The sequence below is a fragment of the Tinamus guttatus genome, unplaced genomic scaffold, assembly GCF_059628265.1.
Source record: "Tinamus guttatus ecotype Peru unplaced genomic scaffold, ASM5962826v1 Tinamus_guttatus_pri_ptg000782l, whole genome shotgun sequence".
Lineage (NCBI taxonomy): Eukaryota > Metazoa > Chordata > Aves > Tinamiformes > Tinamidae > Tinamus > Tinamus guttatus.
Window position 1 is genome coordinate 778,042 of NW_028289316.1, and position 24,020 is coordinate 802,061.

Here is a 24,020-nt window from a genome sequence, read left to right on the forward strand (position 1 = left end):
CAGGAAGGAGACATCAAATACTCTAAGTAGGGTTCAGTATTAAATGTGTTACAGCAGCAGCAACAAATGAAAATCTCTTATGTTGTAAATATGTGGGTCAAGGAAGGAGACTGAGTCTGCAGCTGACCTCATCTGTCCATGACATCTGGGCAGAGCTAAAGGGATACAGGAGAGGGGAATAGCTATACCATCTTTCTGTGAAATAATCCTATAGAATAACGAGTAGCAATGTTTAGGAACTTCTGATATTTTTGTTTCTGTTTAGTGTGTTACATGGTATCATCATTGTTCACTTATATGTAATCTAGTAAGTGACTATGAGAAAGCTTGAAATGTCTACAGAAGAATATGAAACTGTTCTTATGCATAAATACCCTTGTATGGAGCAGAAAAAAGTTAGAGTGCATTTTGGCTGTCTGCTGTTCTTGAAGTGCAAGTTAATTTTTTTTTATTAATGTGCAGTTATTTATGTGCCTTTAAATGTTTGAAACAAATATCATCTGTCTTCTTATACGAAAACAGACTCCATTTTACATTCTTCTCTCCCCTTGTATCACCTTTCTCACATCCTCTTTAGAAAGCCAAGCAATTTATATATTGACTTGGTATATAATAACTATGAATCGTCAAAGAATCCCAAATAAGAGGTTTTTTTTAAGGAGCATTTGAAAAGAAGTCATGAGAACAAGCAAAACAAGAATCATTATTTCAAGATGTACATTGACATAAGTTGGCATTAAATATATTTACATTTATATTTAATGATGTTATTTATTCATGGGGGTTGTTAAGCTTTGGCTGATGGTGAATTTTCCTTAAATGTTACTTTCTTTCCTCTCCCCATGTGTCTCAGTCTCAGTACCTTGCACAATGTGAAGTGCGTGTGTACTCTTACCAGGATAGAGTTGAAAATAAACATGTCAGGGCCACCCTTCGCCACCTTCATCTGAAACTGCATCACTGTGATGGTATTTCTCATTTTATCAGTGATGAGGAACACCCACGAGTCCCGGGAGAAAACTGGCAGCTTGCCATAGACCTGCCAGGCAAACCACCACAGCTCTCACCTGTCAGACAGGCCATAAATCAACCAGCAAACCTGACACCAGTTTAAACGAAAACCTCTCCGTGGAAATAACTTCTTAATGCACAGAATTATTTGACAGCCTAAGTGCCTCACCATGCATAAAAACCAGAACTCAATGCTGAGGCAAGTTTTTGAGTTTATATACATTTTGAAGCCGGTTACCTAAATCTGAGATTTAATTACAGGATCATTAAGCATAAACAGAAAAAGTGTAGGATGACACCTAAAGACAACACCTAGAGGACATGCATACTCTGCACTTTCTGTGCATGCATCCTAATTTTAAAATCTGCACTATGCAAAGGAGTGCATGCTTTAAAAACTTATTTATTTTCTTAGTCACTGTGAATTCTGAAAAAAATATTCTTACAAATCATACATTATTTAATTTACTGCTATTGTACTGCCATATGACCTACGTCTGTAAGTCTCTGGGAGGTTTCCTCTTTCTCTGAAAGATTATCCTGACTCCTTGGCATAACAGAGGACTTGTGCTACAGGAAGGAAGTCACCCTGCCACCGTCCTGCCTGTGGCAACTTAAACACACACACATCACCCACACTCCAGACAATAACTCGGTTTCTTCTTTGCTTATGGTTAGCTCCAGGAAACAAATTATAAAAGAATGGAGAAGTGAGCTGAAAGACTTTGCACTGATCAGAGGCTTAAATTCTGTTTGTATCGATTAACCAGGCAAATTGCTCAACTCTGCCGTAGAGAATTGTGTTCATCTCATTTTCTGCTGCTCCCAGTTTGGTAACTGCATCTGGGGCCAAGCCCACCTGCATCATTTGCACATCTGGTAGCTTCGTTTAGATACAGTGTTTCCCATGACGAGTGCAGAATTTACCCCCTTGGTGCACAAACCGATGCATTCAGAACAAGAGCTAAGCAGCAGCTGCTGTGCCTGATTTTTTTTTTTTTTTTTTTTTTTTTTTTTTTTTGTAAGTGGAGGTTGCCCTCTACTGGTTATGTCAAAAAAAATTTTTTTTTTCCTCTACTGAACTAGTTACTGAACAACAGTGGAAATTAAGAGAGTGATGGTTTTCTTTTTTCATTCCAAAAATGGATATGTGATGAGTGTGACTTAATTCACTCTTGGGTCATATATGTTTGAAAAGTTCATTGATCTGGTCTGCCTCTGGATTTCTACATTTCCAGATAACAAGTGGGTACTATATCGCTGTTCTGAATTTTTTATTACTATTTATTCATCAGAACACAAAAGTAGAGGTTCTTTATGTATTGAATGTAAAAACATATATGAAGTGAAAATGTATTATAGCTGAATAGTTGCAACTTAAGAAATGACAGTTACTGCGGAAAAATAATAATGGATAACTGGGTAACTGGAAAGTTATCTCAGCATTGATAGGTTAATTGATTACGAATCAGGGTACTGAGTCTATGCCCAAATCTTCTCCTCTCTCCTTCCTGACATGCCTGGCTCTGCTTGAAATAGCCCATTCAATTTTTTGCGGTTCTTGGAGGTGACTCAACATTGCTGGGGTAGTTCAGCATGTCTGCTCATAAAGAAAACACTTCAGCATGAGCACAACTCTCTTCGCAAGGATGGTCCAAGGCTCTATTATGGCCCCCTTAGGAAAGTAACTGCAAGTTTGTTAGCAGCTCAGAAACAGATGTACATGTATGACAGTATAAGATGTGTATTAATGATGTGCTTTTTTTAGTTTTCTTCAGTGAAGCATTAACAACTATATCAAGAAAATCAAATTTCCCCATATATAGCTGTTGCCTGCTATGCTTTTTTAATTGCTCGGATATTTCTTTGTCAATCAGTAACTTCAAAGCATCCAGTTTTAGTGTCTAATATTATTCCTGAGACAGCAGAAGTTTGCTGAAGAAATGCAACTGCAGCTAAGTCATTCCCACCATTGCCAGTGCTTTCCTCATGGTTCTAATAAAATTTTTATTGCCTTCACCATTCTGGAGATAGAAGAACATTTCTGGGCAAAACAGAAAAAAAATAAAAATAAATAAAAAGCAGAGTTTATTTTTGGTTTATGATTTTTCTTTAAAGAATTCAAACTACAAATGACTGGATACCAATAAGCTGATATGGTTTGCAGGATGATTCCATCCATCAGCTTGGTGAAGAGTAGCAAGGGTGCAAAGGTGCAAGGTGCACCATTGAAAGGTGGTGAGAGCCACCCCTTGGGCTTGTTATTGATCCCATCACCTCAAACCCCATCTCATGGGCAGGGACAGCACGTCGCACCCTCACCAGCCCTCCCGCTCCGTGGCGAGCAGAGACGGAAATAGCCTTTGCTGTTCCCAGCTGAAGGAAGAGAGGAAGGAGGATCTTTGCATCTCCTCTGTGGCTGCGCAAGGGCCAGGTGCCATCTGTTCCCCATTAGTGCATCTCTGCTCTGAATCTAATCAGCACATCTGCAGAGAAGCCAGGCAGACGCACGGATATTTCCAGTGAGACGCGGCAGTCATAAAAACTGTGCTATGTGAATTATTAACCTTCTTTTGATGATCACATAAAGAGAGCTACAGGCTAACTGTAATCTGTGTTGTATATCATTATAGCAAATGTGATTATTTTATTAGAGTGCATGGAATAAGTTTGAAGCTAGAAATTGCAATTTCCTGGCCCTTCTACAATGTTGACCATACAAGTTGATTTTTTACTAGACTAATTTTCTCTTTTTCTAAGCAACCACTCACGGTTCATGGAAGGAAAATTTACCTCTTTTTCCATCTTCCATGCACGGTCACATCTCTTGCACACTGACATACGGGACAGAGTCATAAATTTGGTGGTGTTCTTAATGAGATCTCTAGATGTGGGAAACCTATTCCTGACTTGCTGAAGCCTCCCCTCTTTCCTGTGGGGGAGCTGCTCACTTAACAGGGTTGAAAAACTCGGAGGCAGTGATATGAAGAGGAGGACAAGTTTTAGATTTTGGGCAATTCTTTTCTTTTAGCCCTTTCCTCCTGCAAAGGAACAGCATATTGCCCTTGCAGGCAATATTGCAGAACTTATAACCTCAGTGGTGCCACTTCTAGGCTTGACAGCAAAGGGAAGGAAGAAATGTGTAAGGGACTAGATGAGAAATGAAAGCTGCATGACGAAGAGCTTGGGAAATCGTAGTATATTTTAGCAGAGAATAAGAAAGGAAAAGAAATGGAAGATCAAGGTTACAGAAGTTTTTTCCAAGATCCTGCTAATTACCCCACCACAAATACAGTTCACCTTGCTGTAAATGGGACAATAGCTTGCTGACCCTACTGGAAATCAGATAGTGAGATTACTGTGTGTAAAAAAGTTGTCATAAAGTCTTTCAGGAGTGCAAGAAGGGATCATCCAGGAACATTGCTGGGCTTGTATTTTTCTCCATGACCAAAACCTCAGAGTATTAGCCCAAAAGAGAGTCAGAAATTTTGTTTTTAAAATTATCAGAGATACTTTCCTCCCCCTGGTTGCAGAATTTAAGCTATTAATGTATGTGTGATGAGGCAGCCCGGCGGGACATCAGCGTGGGAGATGTGGGGCACACACAGTGCAGCCAAGGTGCACTCTAGCAAGACCAGCCTTCAGCAGCCCTGCCTGGCCTTCCAAGTGCGCTGATGCTCCTGCTTTCCATCCTGTGGTTGTGTCCTGTGTGTCCCCAGCTGAAGAACATGAGTACTGTGTACTGGCGTTGTCGTCTGTTACTGTCAACAAGTTCTTCACCTTCTTATTTAACTTATGTCTTCTTTCCAAGCGAGAATATCCAGGTTTCGGTTGGATCTATTTTAAGGTGAATTAATTAACCACCATAATTATACATTCCCATTTTTTAACTATTTTAATTTATTTTATTCTAACATAGTTTAAAAGTATATTGCGCAACACTAGTAATAACCAGTTTTTCCTCCCCTACAATCCTCTCTCTTCTCATTGCAGGGAAACTTGCCTCCCGATTATCGGATAAGTCTGATAGACATTGGCTTGGTGATAGAGTACCTGATGGGAGGAGCATATCGCTGCAACTACACCCGAAAGCGGTTCAGAACACTGTACCACAATTTATTTGGGCCCAAGAGGGTAAGGAGCAAGTTATTTGCCATTGGTATGACAGGAATTGAGTTACAATAGTTTCTTAGATGGTTCCAGGCTGGAGGCAAAAATCCACTGTTTGGGCTGCTGATTCATTTTGATCACGCACTTAGCAGCTATTTTGATATACTGCAAATCAGTCTCTGACACAAGCTGCAATTTTGTAGAGTTCGATGAAAAGATGTCTAGATCGAGCTGTTCTGCTGCCTTGGTAAGACCAAGATATAAAATATCCTCTTCTGTCTCTAAAATCTACAATTAGGAGCATTCGTAGTTTCAGAAAGACTAGAGTCTTTTGATTTGTCCCAGTAATACTATAGGGCACTCAAATAAGGTTTTGAAAAAAATATGTGTTTCAATAGGCATTTCCTTGCTCAGGACTCACCTTCTTGACTGCAACCTGAAGATATCAGAGCAAGCAAACCTTTAACTCAAAATTATCTTAAATCTCTGGATGTGGCGCCCATTGAGTCAGTGGGCTTGTGGCAAAAGTACTGTCTGTATTTTTGAGATTTTCATATCTGTCAGGTTACACTACCATAAATCCAAAGTAAAATTACTATCTCTCTAAGACATGAAAGATATATATTGCTGTCCAAAATGCAAGTCCCCCAGTGCAACAAGAAGCAAAATCTGGTTATGTTTCCAGTAAGATTTTCAGCAGTGGTTCTTTCTTTGACTATTTTTATGTCACAATGTCATTTCATCTCTCAGCTCAGATTTTAGCAACACACTATTGAATTTTGTTGTAGGTGACCATAAAGAACAAAGCTCAGTAAAACATTTGCAGCCAAACACTTGAAATGAGTTTGCTTCTTTCCCAGTCCTTTTGTTGGCATTACCTTTCACTTTTTAGAGGAAGGATAGTAATTTTTTGTGCTGGAAAAGACTTCTGGAAGACACTTCCTTCCCTCAGCCACTCTGTCAAGTGTACAAGCTGAGATTTCACAGATCCTGGGCCAGGCAAGCAGAGCAGCTCTCTAGGGATCAATAAAAATGTGCCAAGGAAATACCAAAACACTGACACACTCCAGAGAAACTCATTTATGTCTGTGTCTCTTAGCAGTGATTCTTGTCTCCTGTACACTAAACAACCTTCAACCATCTGCAATTTGTGCCTGAATCCAAATGTATGTCTTCAGTTATTTGTTTTGTGTAAATAGGTTGGAACTAAGGTTGACTTCATTTTATGTTTTATATTTTCCTAATTATATCATAATTTTATAACTAATGAATTTACAATGTAATTATTACATAATATTTTGAATATTTATATATCTATATTTACACAAATTATAGATACATCTAGTTGTATTTTTTGATCTTGCTTCTAGGAGAAATAACATTTTTCTTATCCTTTTTGTACAGCCTAAAGCCCTGAAACTGTTGGGAATGGAGGTATGTGCCCTGCAATAAACCTTAATGTCTTTTCCTTTTTTAAGAAATGTATGTATTAGCAACATAATGTTTAGATTTGCAGTACTGTAGGAATCAACAGTAGATCTTAAGTTTTTAATGGAAAAAGTGCCACAAAAAAACATATATTTGATCTAGATAACTTGTTTATACAGGAGCCAAATGAAGAAAAATGTTTTCCTTCTCTCTGAATCAGATTTCTTTTGTTGATATTTAAACAAAATATTTCAGTCCTTCATATCCAGTCAGATAACCATAAAACTTTAAGGAATTTTAGAGAAATGAAGCAATTCCTGGTACCTGGTGGTATGATGCAGAAATCTTTACATAGGCCAAATTTCTATCTATTTTATTAACACTTTAACAACTCTGATGCTTCAAGGATATAGCAGTATTTGTTTGCTGTCTAGTTTCATACTGCAACTTTTCTTTTACTACCCCCAGATGTAGCAAAGAATAAATCAGATCCCTTCATAAAAACAGTAGGCTAAGATGTGGTATAAAAGAAAAAAAAAAAAAAGCCAAGGCAGTCTAGTAAGAGAAACAACATGAAACTGGAGCAAGAAGGGATAAACATGGGAGAGAAAGTAAGAATGAGAGTGAAGAAAAGAGATGATAAAGGGAGAGAAAATGACCAGTAGACTGGAACATTCCCATATGTAGGTAAAGGATACACCTTCTGTAGTTGGAAAGAGGTGGGTGTGCCCCAAAAGACTTTATAATTACAGAAAGTTCTTAGTTTTATTTTTATAGAGGCTTTTCCAAAATTGGTCTGGACATTCTGTGATTATGTTTCGTGTCATTAGAGAAAAGATATGATTTAGAATGATAGTCTAACATATTTTTCCTTTTGTTTAGAAATGGGCATATTGACTTAGTGATTCATTTACATGAAACAATTTGGTTTGTTTTTTCACTGTGTGAGGTATTTTATCCAAAAGCACTGAGTAGGTTGGCCTGCAAGGAAGGTATTTGATGTCTCAGGCATTGAGTCCAATACCTTGTATGAACTGATTAGTCACCTTCATTGGGGAAAAAAAAAACACCTTTCTCTACAATACTCACAGGATGATGTCCCTTTGAGGAGAGGGAGGAAAACCACTAAGAAAAGAGAAGAAGAAGTGGATATTGATTTGGATGACCCTGAGATCAACCATTTCCCCTTCCCATTTCATGAGCTGATGGTGTGGGCTGTGCTGATGAAGCGTCAGAAGATGGCCCTCTTCTTCTGGCAGCATGGGGAGGAAGCTATGGCTAAAGCACTGGTGGCCTGCAAACTCTGCAAAGCCATGGCCCATGAAGCATCAGAAAATGACATGGTGGATGACATATCCCAAGAGCTGAACCGTAATTCCAGGTGGATTTTCTTTCATGTATGCTTTCTTAGGTAGAAAAAAAAAATAGAGCTTGGTGAACCTCCCAGAAGTTTGCTTTTCTGTGCCTTGCTTTCAGTTCTAGGTTGTAGGGAAAATACACTCCCTTCAGAGAAGGAATCAAATAACTTTTAAGCAGTCTGTCTACCAGAGAAGCAATCCTGCTAGCAGTATATCTCCAGAAATGAGAAAGTGTCGAGAAGGCAATGAAATATCTATACTGCCTATGTGTTCCTCCTGAGTCCTCAAGAGTCAGGCTGCGATCTTTTCTGTGCCTTTCTCAAGTCGCTCTATTTATCCCAAGCAAAATGCTTGTTGGTAATCTTACCAACATGATACTCAGGCAGAAGCAGTAATTAACAAAGAGCTCATGCTTAGATGAGCAATCTGTGAGACTAATTGCATAATTATTTTTCTGAGATTAAAAATCTGAGACAAAAAGAAAAATGATTAGAATTTTAAAAAGAGTATCGAGCACTCCTCTTTCCGGGGAATTTGACCGGGAAACCATGAGCAAGCAGTGGAGAAGCAACCTACCAAGCTGCAGACAGCCAGTGGGTTTCAACCAGAAAATGGCAGGGAAGTGGGCAGGCAGGTGGGAGAAGACATCTGGTAGGTGTGGGTGCTCAGCACATGGAAGCGGGGCCACTTATTTATGTGCCTGCCACTAGCCACTCACATGTGAAAACGTGGGTTTCCGTGTGCGTAGTCAGCATCACGACTTGTGCGAGGGCCAGCAATGCTCCCCTCGTGGAGGCAGTGGGTTTTGGAGATTTCTCTTTGCATCAGGCCTCTGGGACTGACACAAATGAACAAGTGTCCCCCCCATTACAGGGACTTTGGCCAGTTGGCGGTGGAGCTGCTGGATCAGTCGTACAAGCAGGACGAGCAACTGGCAATGAAACTGCTGACCTATGAACTGAAGAACTGGAGCAACGCCACATGCCTGCAGCTTGCCGTGGCGGCCAAGCACAGGGATTTCATTGCTCACACTTGCAGTCAAATGCTGCTCACGGACATGTGGATGGGTCGTCTTCGGATGCGAAAAAACTCTGGTCTAAAGGTCAGCACTATTTTAAGATAAAATTGTCGGTAGAGCAATTCTAATGGATGATGACAGGGCTCACAGAAATTAGAAACAATCAGCTCTTATTAGCCGCATTCCAGCTGCTCATTTATAATGGTGTTAACTGGGGTACACCCTTCCCACATTCAGCTTTCCAGCAGGGAGATTACCACAAACCCAAGTTCAAAGCATATTGCTTAGGTTTTCATTGGCTTTCTCAAAGCCCCCTCCAGCACCAGAGAGTTATCAGAGTACGAATTGCAGCAGCAAGTTGGCAGGTGACCCTGCCTGGTTACCTGAAGGGCTAGCCAAGGTTTCTAAAGGTAAATACAGAAAAAGTATGTGCAGGTGAATTATCTGCAAGTGCAAGGCGATGATCTGACAACCTTGGGGAGCAATTCCTCAGAACAAGCAACAGTGAGACATACAAATTTTCTTGCAAGTCTCTGACAGCCTCCCTGATGGCTGACCTGAAGGGACTGCCCAAGGGGATCTAGAGAGTAATTCAATTTCCAAAACCATTTAAGCTTTACTTCTATGAGCAGAAGTGCAAGCAGAGCAAGGTGGATTCTGTGAGAGGAGTTTCTGTCTAGAAACAAAGCCAGGCTGTTATCTTTCACTTCCACAAAAGTACTCATTAATTAGCACAAAATCAGGAATTGCCTATTTCTGTCAGCTGATAGGGAAATATTTTCACAGAGGGGGACTGTCTGTCCTACATGGGGTTGGCGGGTGAGAAGTGGTATTTGCTGCAGCTGTTGTGCTCCATGGAATTATTTTAGATAATGGTGAGAATAATTATGACTAAATGCATCATTATCATATGGGATCTAATCCAGTAACAATGATGAATGAGGATGAGTGACTGATAAGATTCTCATCATCCTCCTGTAGGGGCTGCATTTAAATACTGTGCTGCCTACAGACAGAAATGTTGTCTTTAGTACCTGTTTTTCTGAATCACATCACAGGCCCTCTGCCCCTCATGAGGGAGAGGGATTGGTCCCTTGCTCACCTCTTGGCTTTGCAGATATTCCACCTGGGTAGATCTGGCTCAGTGCAGCAGCTCATTTCCCACTGCATGCTTTTTCCTTTACAGTTTTCATCTCTTAAGACATAAAATAGACCTTCTTTCAACAGTAATTAATCAAAGATATTGAACTCTTTTTGCCCCTCAATTTCTTCTAGCATAAGGGTCTCAAAAGTATCCTCAGCTCAGTTTATAGTCTATGTTTTACTCACTGATGCTCATTAGCAGGCCCTGAAGAAAGGCAAAGCAAGTTGCTTTTGTGCAAGCAAGAAGCAGCGTGGCAGAAATAAATTTTCAAGCATGAATCATGAATTATTTCCCATAAACAATTTTTTCCAGTTGAAATTGGCAAATAGCAAGAAGGCTGAATCTGATTCTTTTGATGTCTCACCAGGGATGTGTAGCACCAGTGCGAGGGGGAGAATCAATTGTAAATTCTGCCTGTCTTTATAAACAGCTTTCCTGGGAAGCCAGATCTGCCCATAAGCCCCTCGGCTTTAACACATCCTCCCTCAATGAGGGACTCTTCCCATGAGTGGAGTGCAGGAAGAGTCAAGATCAGTTAATGCTCAGCTGGTCTGAGGCTGGACACAGGGTTTGCATGCTCTGACTGCTCCTAGTTGCAATAATTGCAGTGATTTCAGCAACACACATGCTGCCTGACAGTATGATGAGCAAGAGCAATCTCCCTCTTCTGACATGCAACAGGCTAGCTATCTGGCTTTACTGTCTTTTAGGGAAAGATGTATAACAAATTGTTTTCTGTGAGAAATTCAGGGGGGGAAGTGGGGAGGAAAGGGCTTCTGTTGTGTTTTCCAGTTACAGACAGGCCACTTCTTTTTATATTGTTATGATACGCCCTTAGTTATACTGCAGATTTGACCCCAAGCATTGTGCATATCAGCACAAGGTAAATGTAATGATTTCTGCTTTCCCTCAGCACAAGAGGGAGTATACAAAAAATAAGGAGTTGGCATAAATATGAACATTACATAGCTGCCAGATTACTGAAGCAAAATCTAAGGAGACTGCATAGCTAAGCGCATCAGTGTTTCTAATGCTGGCTTTGCCTCTACTCAGACCGAGGCATGCTTATGCCTTGACTGTACTACCTGGGTATATTAAGTTATACTAAATAATTGCTTCTTGTATTGCATTTACACCAATGTTGTCTATTATGTACAATGCAGAAATCTGCAGGTTCAAGGTCTGAATGCATTCATGGTCCCATCTGCCAATGAATCTTTGTAATGTTTTGTCAATGTATTCTAGTGGGTAACAATATGCATCTGATGAGCAAACAGATAAAATATTCAGGAGTCAATTAGCCATAGCACTCATAGCAATGCTAATGGAAGTTACATGCTTTGTTTCATCAGAAAGCTCCAAGAGCCTTACTCCAAGCGACAAATACTGTATTGCCATAGAAACTCACATGCACAAGTATATTTCTTTTCCCAAGTGTCCTGAGGCAGTTGTTCCATTTGATACTAAGCAACCACCATGATTGTAATCTGTTTATTGTGATGATTATTATTATCATTGTTATTGCTTTAGGTAATTCTAGGAATTCTACTTCCTCCTTCAATCCTCAGCTTGGAGTTCAAGAACAAAGATGACATGCCTTACATGACTCAAGCCAGTGAGATCCACCTCCAAGAGAAGGAACCAGAGGAACCTGAAAAAACAGTGAAAGAAAAAGAGGAGGAGGACATGGAACTCACCGTAAGAGCTGACAATAAATTATCAGTGTCAGTGCTGGCATTTTCCCATGCCCACCTCTGTGGGTGTTGCGGGCTAACTGATGGCTAAATTTAGTACCTGAACAGGATAGCAGTCTTAACAGCCCCCTCTCTTTGGTGGGACTTAAACCGTATATGTCAACATTGCTGTGTATTCATGTTGCAGGAGGACATGATAATGCTGAAACATCACATTGAGATATAATGTCCTCATATTTTGATTCACTTTGATGATGCATTGTCAAAAATAAACTGAACAGATTTCAGAATTGAAAGCACTCAGCCATGGCAGATGATTGGGCACCCCTGGTAGAAAAGACGCTCACTAAAATCTTCCTTGGGATGGAGATGTGCAGAGACTGAGGAAAACTAGAGATTTTTTTTCCTCTCTAAGTTCATTTCAGTAGAGTGCAAGTAGGCAAGAAAAATGATTAAAACATTCTTCAAAATTCCTTATGGATTTGTAGTCAGCGCCTCTCACATATATATACAGCCAATTTTTAAACCACTGAAGACATTAGCAAGCAGCTAGACAGCTCAGCCTTACTATGAGCTTGCACAGCTCAGTAGGACTGTGCAAGGAAGGGGTTGTCTGTAGTAGTAAAATAGCCTTAGATTAATAATTTACACTACACAGGGAATCCAATATCTAATGCTCTGAAAATTATACAAGTCACCTACTTCAAGTCTGTCATTCTCCAACTTGTTGGACACTTTATAATTCAGGCTGTTATCCTTAGAGTTAACAATTCTGCCTTAGCTCAGTTCAGTTTGGTTTGATTCTGCCGGTGGTGTCCTTGCAAGGCTTGAAAATCATACCCAGTTCTTCTAGGTCAGGACAGAGGAATAGATATGTGAGTTTTGGGTGTTTGGGTTTGTTTTCTTTTTTTCCCCCTCTGGTTAATTAAAAAAAAAAAAAAAAGAAGAAGAAGAAGATGAAAATAAAAAAGAAAAACAGACTATTTCCCACAGGCAAACAGCAGGAGCTGTCCCCAGGAGCCCGTCTGCAGGCAGGCAGAAGGACCTGCCTATGGGAGCCAATATGCAGGCAAGCGGAAGGAGCAGCCCACAAGACCCACGTACGGGACCCGTTTGCAGGCAAGAACCTGGCTGGTGGGAAAGACCAGGAGCCAGAGTCTTAGCAGCAGTGGGCTCTTCTCCTCCCATGAGCTGCTAACGGTGACTTACTGTCCCTGGTTTCTGATCCGCTCATGAAGTGCCTATTCAAATCAAATAAGCACTTTGTAAGCCACCTTTCTCTTTGCAATGGGGAAATCTGGGAGAGAAGCCTCTTCCATCCCAGCAATTATCCCAGCTCCTGGTTTCTTGTCTACAATACTGTGTTTCCTTTTTACCTTCTGACCCCCACGCCAGGAAGTGATGTGCTGATCTGTGCACGCTTCCCCAGAGGAGCTGAAACCTCTCCTCCCTTCTCCTCTCAGTGTGCTGACAGTCCTGCTGCTCTTTCTCATGATTGAATCTGTCCAGCAGCTCCCTCAGGTTTGATGCATCACTCCAGGGAAGTTTCAGACAGATATGGCCTTTTCTATAGAAGTGAGAATTGTTTCCATGGAGTCCAGCAATTTTAGAAGCAAAATCTTGGGCCCCTTCCTGCTGACTTAATATTTTGCCTATATAGTCTGCAGAGAGCTTTAGGACTTTGCAACTGTATTAGGGCTTCCTCAAACCATTCCCTGTACCACGGAAGGGCTCCGCCTTCAGAGTGATGACAGCAATGCCCTTCCGTGGTGCAGGGAATGATTTGCATAGCAAAGAGGCCTTTGGATCTGTGTCTGTGGTTAGATAACAGTCATCTTGTCCTCCCCTCAGAGAGAGTGCCCAGGAGGTTTGTCCTCCCTGACATATTTTAAATACCAAAAAAAAAAAGAAAGAAAAAGAAAGTTTAGATTGAAGTTTAGGGGAGATTTTCCTTCTGGCCTTAGTCAAATAACCTTGGTTTCGGTTTCTGACATTTCTTGCCCTACAGCTTAAAAAAAAAAAAAAAAGCAGACTAAAAAGCATTTTGGTCTGTCCCAAAGTCCACTTCTGGCCAATAAACTGTTCATCCAAATGATTCATCTAGCCTTATTCCTAAGCTTTCCCAGTGAATACTACTCTGGTCTTTGTATTCCTGCAATATTATGTCCATACGCATTTTTGTAAAAGTACTCCTAACATAAAAGGTTCACATTTAGACAAGCTCAGCTGATTGATTTAATTTGAAATCTCCTGTCCCCTTTGCTGTTAAACAGTGGATGAACTACAGGGCCACAGTGATTTTTAAATCTTCTTTTACATCTAGTTTGCACAGAATAATGTGATCACAGAGTACAGCAACAGTGAAATAAGTCCCCACCTGTGTGTGTGTGAATCACCTGTACATTAATATATGCTTATTCTGTGCCATGCTCCTCTCAAATAGGACTGGTGAAGGTTAGCACATATTATATAAACATGCAGTGCTTATTCACTGTAATCTATTTGTTACTCACACCTACTTTTAAATTTTAACAGGTATGTAAGAGTGCTGGGCACACGTTTCTTTAGCACTTTGGTGCTAGGCAACAGACTTTCCCTTTCACAGCATATTCACAAAAACATACTGGAGTACCATTCCCATCATCACCTCAGCACCCGGGAGTTTAACACAATTTCTGTGTAGATCTGCCAGGCATTAATCCTGAGTAGTAGACCAAATGGAATAGAAGGGATCCAAAATCTGAAGGCCAGGGATCTTTTTTATTTTGACTACGACATTAGTTTAGTGGCTGACTTTTAGGTTGGTTAAAACCCTCAGTGGTCTAGCTGTATATAAAGATAATGGTGATTCTGGAAACTAAAACTGAGGTTGTCCTGGGTCTGTTTCACAGACAGCACTAAAAATCTAAGTTACGACATTTCAGTAACAGTAAAGTTGCTTAGTGTTGGCTTTTGGGATGATACATACCTCACTCATTTTATGTATGCCTAGCCTTTTCTCTTTAGTAAAAGTAGCCAAATATTAAATTAGGAGAAAATGCATCAGGAAAGATAAAAACAAACAAACAACAACAACAACAAAAATCACAGGACACAACAGATGGTGGCCCTTTCCCAGGACAGGGACCAAAACAAGAGCAAACTTTTTGTCCCTCTATGTGACACAACTAAAGCAAACTGCAACAGCCAAGCCCAGTTAAAGTCTATAAGGATAGGGATTTTTTTTTATTCTAAGACTATTTGGTTATACATCATCCCATGTAGTCTTCATCATGTTGATGTCAGCATCAACAGCACCACATCAATCATGGCTAAGTGGGATTTCAGCACAGCAGTTTCCATTTACAGCCAAATTAAAGTTCTAATGAACTTTAAATGGCTATTTCTTAGTTTGCATTTTATGCCATGCTATATGTGTTTATTTCACACATGGGAATATAAGCATATGAGGATACTTTTAACACACTTGAGGGCATTTTAGCATCTTTTTGATGGTGATTTTGCTATGGCACCCATGCTTCAGGGATCTAGACCTCTGACCAACCTCCGTCAGCAAGGAGTACAGTCACAGCACTCTTACATCTGCACAAGGTACCAGCACAACAGCCAGGCTTCCTTTCATGCCTTCTTAAAGACTATGGTTTGATACTTTCTAGGGACTTGCAGGGCGCTGGAGAGTGCTGGCCCTCTCCATAACAAGGAATTTACTCCATTTTTCCAAGCTCTTTGAAAACATCTTGCACAGCTGCTAAGCAACCACTTTGGCACCCTCTGCTTATTTCACAGTGTTCAGCAGTCTGGAGGATTGAGCTCTTAAGGCTGCAGCTAGTGTTTCAGATGTGTTCTCTATATTCAGCTTAAAGAACTGCTGAGCATGTGCAAAGTCCCATTTTATACGCTTATAATTCAAAGGCATTAAACATTTTTCCCTACCAGTGGTTCAAGGCAAAGAACTGTAACCCTGGAACAATTATCATGGAGGCATCACTTCTGTATGTACTGTAGGATACAACAGGGATTGCAGATATCCACCCACATAAGAGCAGTTTCCTCACCAGTTCTGTATAAATACCATAAAGTCTGTGAGTAGCACATACATTACAGTGAAGGTAACATTTGAAGAGCCTATGATCATATTACCGGGATTCATATTACCGGGATTCAGATTCCCGTTATTCAGTTCTAAATAGATAGAAAAATCATAGGATCTCATGCTGGTCTCTAAAGAGCATATTTTAATCCAGGGTACACTACCCGGAATTGTCCTAGTTCTCTATCAATAAACAGTCCTCAATTTAATAAAGTAAATGCCTTGGGGAAAAAAGAAAACTCTGGAATTCAGATTAGTAAATCTCCATGTAAAAGGAATGCAGACATCAGCCCCAGCCCCCAGGCTAGAATGATGCAGTTGTACTGTACTTGGCATGTTGCGCTGCTGCCAGGCTTACCTTGCATGACTCATAGTGAATCACAGACAGAATTGCGTATTAGAGAAAGAGGTGCCGCCTACGCTCAGTGTCTTGAGTTATTCTCACCCTGCTGCTTCTCCCTTCAATTGCAAACATGTTTATGCGCACTCAGAACTGCAGATATTCTGTTAATGCGTGGACTTGCATTATTTCCTTATTTCCGTGCATTTCTAATGGGAAGGCTTTTCAGATGATTGATAGGGTGATATAATTAACATCTGGGGACATTAGGTCAAATCTAATCCCCAGCTATCGCAGAGCAATTCCCCATCTGTAGCATGGGGGAAGGGAAAGGTTAGGATAGCACAGTACATCATTAATTCAGAAATGATTATAACATGACAAAATTATAGCATCATTTATCATCAAGAAAGCAATAACAAGCAAGAAATCAGCATCCATGAACGAAAACATAAATCCAGGTACTGAAAGGGTATTATCCTAAAAACAGCACAACTCACTGATTTCAGTGACAGCTGAGAGTCTCTCAGAAATGGGAAATTTATAAAATTGTGAAGGATTTAAACTCTCAAAAATAATCCCCTTCACTAAAGCACCATACTGCTCATTTGTTAAAGCTGCCAGCATTCATTTTTACCTCTCCTACAAAATTTTTGAGCACAAGAGGACAGCAGAGACAAAGCCTCGTGAAAAGCTATGGGAAACTCTGAGGTAGCAGATGTTAGTTTTTTCCTAAAACAATGTCAGGAGATAGAGAGAAGCAAAGAAATGAGTAATTTCTTAAGCCAGATTTTTTTCAAAGTTTTCAAATCATAATCCACTTTTTCCCAAACAGTCAGCCCTTGATCTATACCTGGAAATGGGTTTGGATTTGTAGTCTTCAGGTAACAATATGAAGGTTTCTATGAAAGATGCATAGTCTCTGTTACTATAGTTGTGCTCATGTCCTTGCAGACTATCAGCTTATCTAATGAGAACCATTCAGCCATTTCCTCTGCTCAGCAGACACTTCCTTTTCTTCTTAATAAACTCTTGCCAGACCTTAAGGTGCTTTATTGTGCAAGAGAATCAGGATGGGGACACTTTCATGGGCACTATTTTTCATATGTATGTAAAGAACTCAAAAATCTGATCAGGCATAAAGAGGTAAAGGAAATAGATAACTTCATCAAAATAGACTTCAGTTCTAAGAGGATATCAGCAAGTGCAAACTTGTGTCCTGGGTCTTTGCTTTACTTTGGTAAAAGTATGAAAGAGAGTATCTGTGCATGGTCAATTTCAAGAATATAAGAGACTACACAGAAGGTAATAACACCAGAGAAAAAGATAAGTTTGTAAATTAAATACCACAAAATCATTAGACAGGAGAAATCTAGAATCATATATGTAAGTAATCTTGCAAATACCTAGATTGACTGAAAGAAAAAATGTAGTCATCAGTTTATTAAAATATAATGTTTTACATCACCAAAGACCAGTATGAATGACTCTGCATAAGACCAGAAGAAAAAATAAAGAAGAAGAAAAGGAAAAAATGTCATCCTTACTTTTAAATAAATGGGAATTGCTTGGCCTTTGTGCCAAAATTCATCTCCTTTTCCTGCAAGGGACTAGAACCAGATCACGTAGCTCACCTGATGCTGGTAGTGAAGTGTGTGCATAACAGCCTGTTAAATCAGAGAACACAGAGACAGATAAAAGAGGGGCCTCTGCATTGAAAGACAGCATGCCTGGCAGCTCATTGTTCTCTTTAACAATTGTCTCAGTGGCTTAGTTCTCCACATCTTAAAATCATGGCTACAATGAACAATAGTATCTTAAGAAATGTTAAAAGTTTGATTCAGTTGATATGGAAGTACTAAACTGCTTTGATCTACCTGCAGAAAAACATTATAGAAACATTTCAATAAAAGAATCATGATGCAGTCCCTGCATACCTAGACAAGGCAGTTATATCTTAGTTCTTGCAATTGCCTTCATGTGCAGGAATACTACAATCTATGTTTTCCACAACAAATTAAATAGTAGGAATTTGCTCAGGACACAGTAACCTAATGCTATGAGTATACTATTCACAAAAGAGTTTCTAAAAGGGAACACTTATTAGTCTAAATATAAAGGGACATCTTAATTTTAGTGAATATGTGTTTAGCCAGTCCTGCCACTACTATCTAAAGCTGACCATGAAGTTAAGAGTAAACATAACATTATCTTCTGTTGCCTGTTAGCTGTGCACTTACAACTGAGGACTTGTTAAGTATGTGTTTCTAGAGCTCTGGGTAGATCATAGAATCATAGAATGCTTAAGGCTGGAAGGGACCTCTAGAGATCATCTAGTCCAACCCCCCTGCACACGCAGGGTCACCTAGAGCACGTGGCACAGGACTGCATCCAAGCAGGTTTTGAAGATCTCCAGAGAAGGAGACTCCACAACCTCTCTGGGCAGCCTGTTCCAGTGCTCTGTCACCCTCACTGTTAAAAAAAATTTCCTTAAGTTCCTGTGGAACTTCTGGTGTTTCAGTTTGTGGCCATTACCTCTGGTTCTGTCGGTGGCCACCAGTGAAAAGAGGCCAGCACCATCCTCCTCACTGCCTCCCTTGAGGTACTTACAGGCACTGATCAGGTCCTCTCTCAGCATTCTCTTCTCCAGGCTGAACAGGCCCAGCTCCCTCAGTCTCTCCTCATACAGCAGATGTTCCAGGCCCCTGATCATTCTTGTGGCCCTGCACTGGATTCTCTGCAGCAGCTCCACATCCCTCTTGTACTGTGGAGCCCAGAACTGGACACAATACTCCAGATGCGGCCTCACCAGGGTGGAGTAGAGGGGCAGGATCACCTCCCTCAACCTGCTGGAGACGCTCTTCTTAATGCAGCTGAGGATCCAATTGGCCTTCTTGGCCATGAGGGCACACTGCTGCCTCATGGTCAACTTGTCGTTCACCGTGACGAACAGGTCCTTCTCCGCAGAGCTGCTCTCCAGAAGGTCGGTCCCCAGCCTGTACTGGTGTCTGGGTTATTCCTCCCCAGGTGCAGCACCTTGCACTTGACCTTGTTGAATTGCATGAGGTTTTTCACCGCACAGTTGTCCAGTCTGTCCCGGTCCCTCTGGATGGCAGCACAGCCCTCTAGGGTATCAGCTATTCCTCCCACCACAATTGTGATCTTAGGGAAGTATGAACTGCAGTAGTAACAGTGACATCAAGTCAGCACAGGCAATGCATGAGCATTCTGCAGCTTCTTTACGGAGAAAAACTTTATGGAAAAATTGCAATCCAAGTCCTTATTCCCACAGTGAGCAGTCCTGCTCCATCCTCTGTATCCGTAAGACGTTCTCTGTTGGAGCATCACCCAAGGTAGATTCAAAGATCAACACAAAAATCTTCAAGAGCTTCCTTGCTCCCAGCTCAGCAACCGTCAGCCCACATTTCTCCCTGCTGTTCTCTTTCAGTGTCAACCTTATGATCTTTCCTTTGTAACACTATATCCAAAACTCTGTTTTCTGTGTGTTTGTTGTGTATAAATATACAATAAGAAGCTACTGCTGGGAGAAAATAAATCAGTATAGCACAAAGGGGGATGTTCTCTGCATCTAATTTTTCATCCAGCAGTCAAGGATTATCTTGGTGTTGAAAATTTCTGATAAAACATCTTTTTTTCAAATTGCAAGGTACTAAACAGTAGCTTCTTAATCTGAGGGTGAATCATTTTACACCTAGCTATGGTCACCTGGGGTTCTTTTGTTTGTTTGTTTGTTCTAAAGACCAAGAAATATGAGAACTTTTGAATGGGTTCCTTTTGAAATCTCAAAAAAAAAAACTTTATTCATCTTTCACAATGAAAGAAACACAAAAATGTCCTTCCTTGTAGGCAATGCTGGGACGAGGAAATGGAGAATCATCAAGAAAGAAAGAGGAAGAGGAAGTTCAGAGCAGGCACAGACTGATCCCTGTTGGAAGAAAGATCTACGAGTTCTACAATGCTCCTATTGTTAAATTTTGGTTTTACACAGTAAGATATCTTTCCTGTTATGTTATTACTGATGGGACAAGCACTGGGACAGGGTCAGGACTGTCATGTGCATTTGACTTGGAAAACTGAAAGTCTTTATCTGTATAAAGATAAAGACTTTTCCATGAATATTTTCACAATCATCGTTTGTGGAGATCAGCTAGCATTTGCAGACCTGTCTAAGAGTTTCATTCTACTGTTTCATTCTGGAATTTAATGTTTAAAATATGAACCACTATGTATGGTTTCTTTAACCATAGTAGTAAGCAGTAGTTTGCTGTCAGTAAGAGCTCCCAAGGAATTCACTGCAGAGCCCAGTGGGAAGCTGCTCTGAATCAGGATGTCAAGTTGGACAATAGCTGGTGAAAATAAAAAACAGATAAAGCACATTTTTTTTCTGGGAACATTTTTGCTTTGTTCTGCTCAGCTAATCTGCAGAATGTTACTCAGACAAAATGTTTGTGTAACTATCTGTTAAAATAAAGATACGAGTAGCAGCCAACATGGATTTTTCAGGGACAAATTATGTCAAGACAGTCTAATTTCCTACATTACAAAGAAACAGGCCTTGCAGGTGGGGAAGAAAGCAAATGATGTCTTATATTTTGACTTAGGTAAGACCGTGTTTCACTGATAAGTTAATAACTGCTATTTTTAGCAATTATTATGTGAATACAAAGCTTTTTGACAATTGTTCCTCAAGATCAGATATTAATTATTCACTATCAAGCTGGAAACAAGTATTAAAAAGGGTTCCACTAGGGTCTTTCCTACATCAGATATTGTCTGAGATTTTCATTCACAACTTGGAGGATAAAATAGAGGCTGGTTATTAAATTTTCAAATGGCATTAGAACATAGAAGGATGGGATGGAAATGTAAAACGAACAAACACAGAAAGTAATATTCTGTTTGACACTAATAAAAGCTTATCTGGAATATTATACCCCCAGCTTCCACATCATGCAACGAATGTCACCTGGTTTGAAAGACACAAAGAAGAATTAAAAAAAAAAGTGCATCTATAAGTCTATGTAACATCATTCTTATGGGGAAATATTTAAGGGTGTGAAGATATATTCTCTGGAAAAACAGTGAAGTTTAATAGTCTTCAAATATGCAAATATGCATAGGTAGATGCAAAGAGGAACAAAATTCTCCAAAACCTTGAACAAAACAGGACAAAAAGAAATGAATTAAACTGCAACAAGGCAGTTCTAAGCTGGACGTAACAAAACAGCTGCTAACAGGATAGCTCTAAGAAATACTGCCATAAGTTGTGTAAGGAGATGGTAGATTTTCAATTATTAGTGATTTCTAAATCTAACTTAACAAAATACATGCCCTGATTTGGCACTGATGAGTTGGCTGGAGAATTTCTTGTCATCCTTCCTCACTATATTTTCTATCATTTTGCTGAATGCAAAGCAACCCAGCTTCAGTAATCACAAAGAATGTACTTCTCTCTCTCCTTCTGCAGATGGTTTCTTAATGAAAACACTACCTTTCTGAGATGTAGACAATACATCTACAGACAGCAGGAACAACCCACATCAACAGAGACTAAATTGTGGTGGACAGCTTATGCTAGCAGTTTGGCAACTTGGAATTACTATTTGCTGAGCTATAGCCAATACACGTTAATCAGGCTGATGAATTTAGAAACTGCTCATCAGCAGTCTAGTATCATTATCAATTGAAAAATGTATTATACATAACCAGAAAAGTCCTTCCATTATAAGCAGAAAGAAGCATCCTGGCTCTCCCTGTTAGTTCAATCTGAAATGGGAGAGAGAGATCAATACTGCATTTCCATTTAGACCTGTTTCTACAGTTTTATGTCCTAAGGCAGGTCTCAATCAAGGTCACTAATTAAATCTGGATCTCAGCTGTGCTGAGCTTCGAGAGCAAATTAAGAGGGATCCTGGCTGCACTGACTGGCCATTTGGATATATTGAGGAACTCCTGGAGAAAAAAGGGATTTTTTAGATGAGGGTTAAAATTGCACAGTCTATCTCACTTTTCCAAAGCACACAGATGGAAGCACTAATCATAGCTGAGTCAAAAGAAATCCCCCAAATTTTACTCTCCACAGTCTGCAGTGCAAGAAAGGTGTCCATAACTATTGTACAAAAATTAAAACCACTGGATTATTCTATATCCTCCTATCCTCTGTTATTCTGTATTTATATCCACCTTTGCCCTTAAAATACAGAAGAGTGGGCTAAATGCAGAGATGTTTAAGTAAGCAACATATTGGCTCATCAGAGCTGTCAAAATAAATAGCCTTTGCTCTCCAGCAAACTTTCACCTGTCACTCTGGACACTCATTAGTTTCAAAGATCTTTTACTTTGGTTTTTTTTTTTGTGCCTGTTGCTTGAAGGTCTCTTCTTACGAACTGCTGGAGAAGGGGGTTTTCCCCTTTGCATTACTAAATTTAGGTTGAAGCACAAGGCCTACGGTGTAAGAGACCACATTTCTACTTATGGAGGGAACTGGACCCCTTTAAGAGCTATCTTCTAAGCATCACAGTGGCTTTACTATAAGTGGCTTTTCAGACCATTTTATGATCATTTAGTTACAGCAGGCAGTGAGGAGAGGGGAAGTCTTGCTGTTGAAGCATTCTCCTACTAGTAGGATTTCCAGGCTCACCCCTTGCTTTAATGAGTTTGAGTACTTTGTACAGGGTGGGACAGCAACCATAGGAGGACAGGCAGTGACACAGCCTTCCTGTGCTTGGTTTCTTCAGGTGCCACCTTCACGCATGGGAAGAGCAACCCCTGTCTCTCTGCCAAGCCATGCAAAAGCATAAAAATAGGGCATTCAGCTACACGTGATAGCGCTTTTGAAGAGGCTTGAGTGCTGCCTACACTGAGGTTTGACCATGCTATGGGAGCAGGATTTGCTCCTGGGAGGGCAGAGTTACAGACCCCAGGAGGGAAAGAGAGGGTGTCACCAACGGCCTGAAGGGATCATCTCTTGAATGAAATGGACACAGCTTCAGCATCATTCAATTTCTAAATCAAGATGCCATCTCTTTTTTTATTTTTCCCAAGTGAAAATTTTCAGTAATTTTTAGCAAATTTGGACTGATAAAATCTCAAAATAAAAGAAAAAGTAAAGACTCCTAGTTACACTGAGTCTTATGATTTCTCTTATCTCAGTGTCCCTATTCTTTTGCCACAATAACCACAGAAGTTTGGAAAAGATTTATGAATCAAAATAAACGACTACAATTTGCTACTAATTAGATTTTAATGAAATCTAATAAACACATTCCAAGAGGAGCCGTAGGTGACTGTCACTTGGCTTTTTGCAGTATGGAAGAAGGTGCTCCTGGGGAGGCATATATCTAAATGGGGTTTCAGCCAGCTCACATGATGCCCTGGGTGCTGACATAAGTCAGTATTGCTCTGGACCTACATTGAATACATTGTCATGCACAAACTGAAAGACAAATGAGATCATTTCTTCCTCTATTTTAAATACTGATAACTATCAGTAAGTATAAGTAGTTTAAAAAATTCTCTTGGGTATACTTCAAACCCAGAACCAAAAAGAAAGTCAGAATCCAGTGGCTTTTATATAGTGAAAAAGTGTTTTTTCTGGCATAGAGAACAAGACCATAAATCCTATTCTGCAAGGTGCTGAACTCTGGAAAATTCTTACTGAAAAGTCCCAAGACCCTCTGCAATTGCAACATCTTGAGTCTGAAACTGAGTAAACAAATAAGTACAAGTAAAGTGCGTAAGAGTAAAACTTCTGTTTGAAATATAGATGAATCATTTCCCCAGCAGTGGAGGTTGTGATCAGAATGC

At 40.1% G+C, this 24,020-nt stretch overlaps 1 protein-coding gene across 1 annotated transcript in view; it reads left to right on the forward strand.

Moving 5' to 3' along the window:
• TRPM3 (transient receptor potential cation channel subfamily M member 3) overlaps positions 1-24,020 on the forward strand; it is a gene marked incomplete at its 3' end in the record, with an annotated part of 112,919 nt that overhangs the window by 80,303 nt on the left and 8,596 nt on the right. Inside the window, exons 13-19 of the mRNA XM_088537472.1 lie at positions 4,823-4,858; positions 5,005-5,145; positions 6,526-6,555; positions 7,641-7,930; positions 8,781-9,009; positions 11,600-11,767; positions 20,061-20,201. Coding sequence (XP_088393598.1) covers positions 4,823-4,858; positions 5,005-5,145; positions 6,526-6,555; positions 7,641-7,930; positions 8,781-9,009; positions 11,600-11,767; positions 20,061-20,201 — 1,035 coding nt within the window. The remainder of the gene's footprint in view (positions 1-4,822; positions 4,859-5,004; positions 5,146-6,525; positions 6,556-7,640; positions 7,931-8,780; positions 9,010-11,599; positions 11,768-20,060; positions 20,202-24,020) is intronic.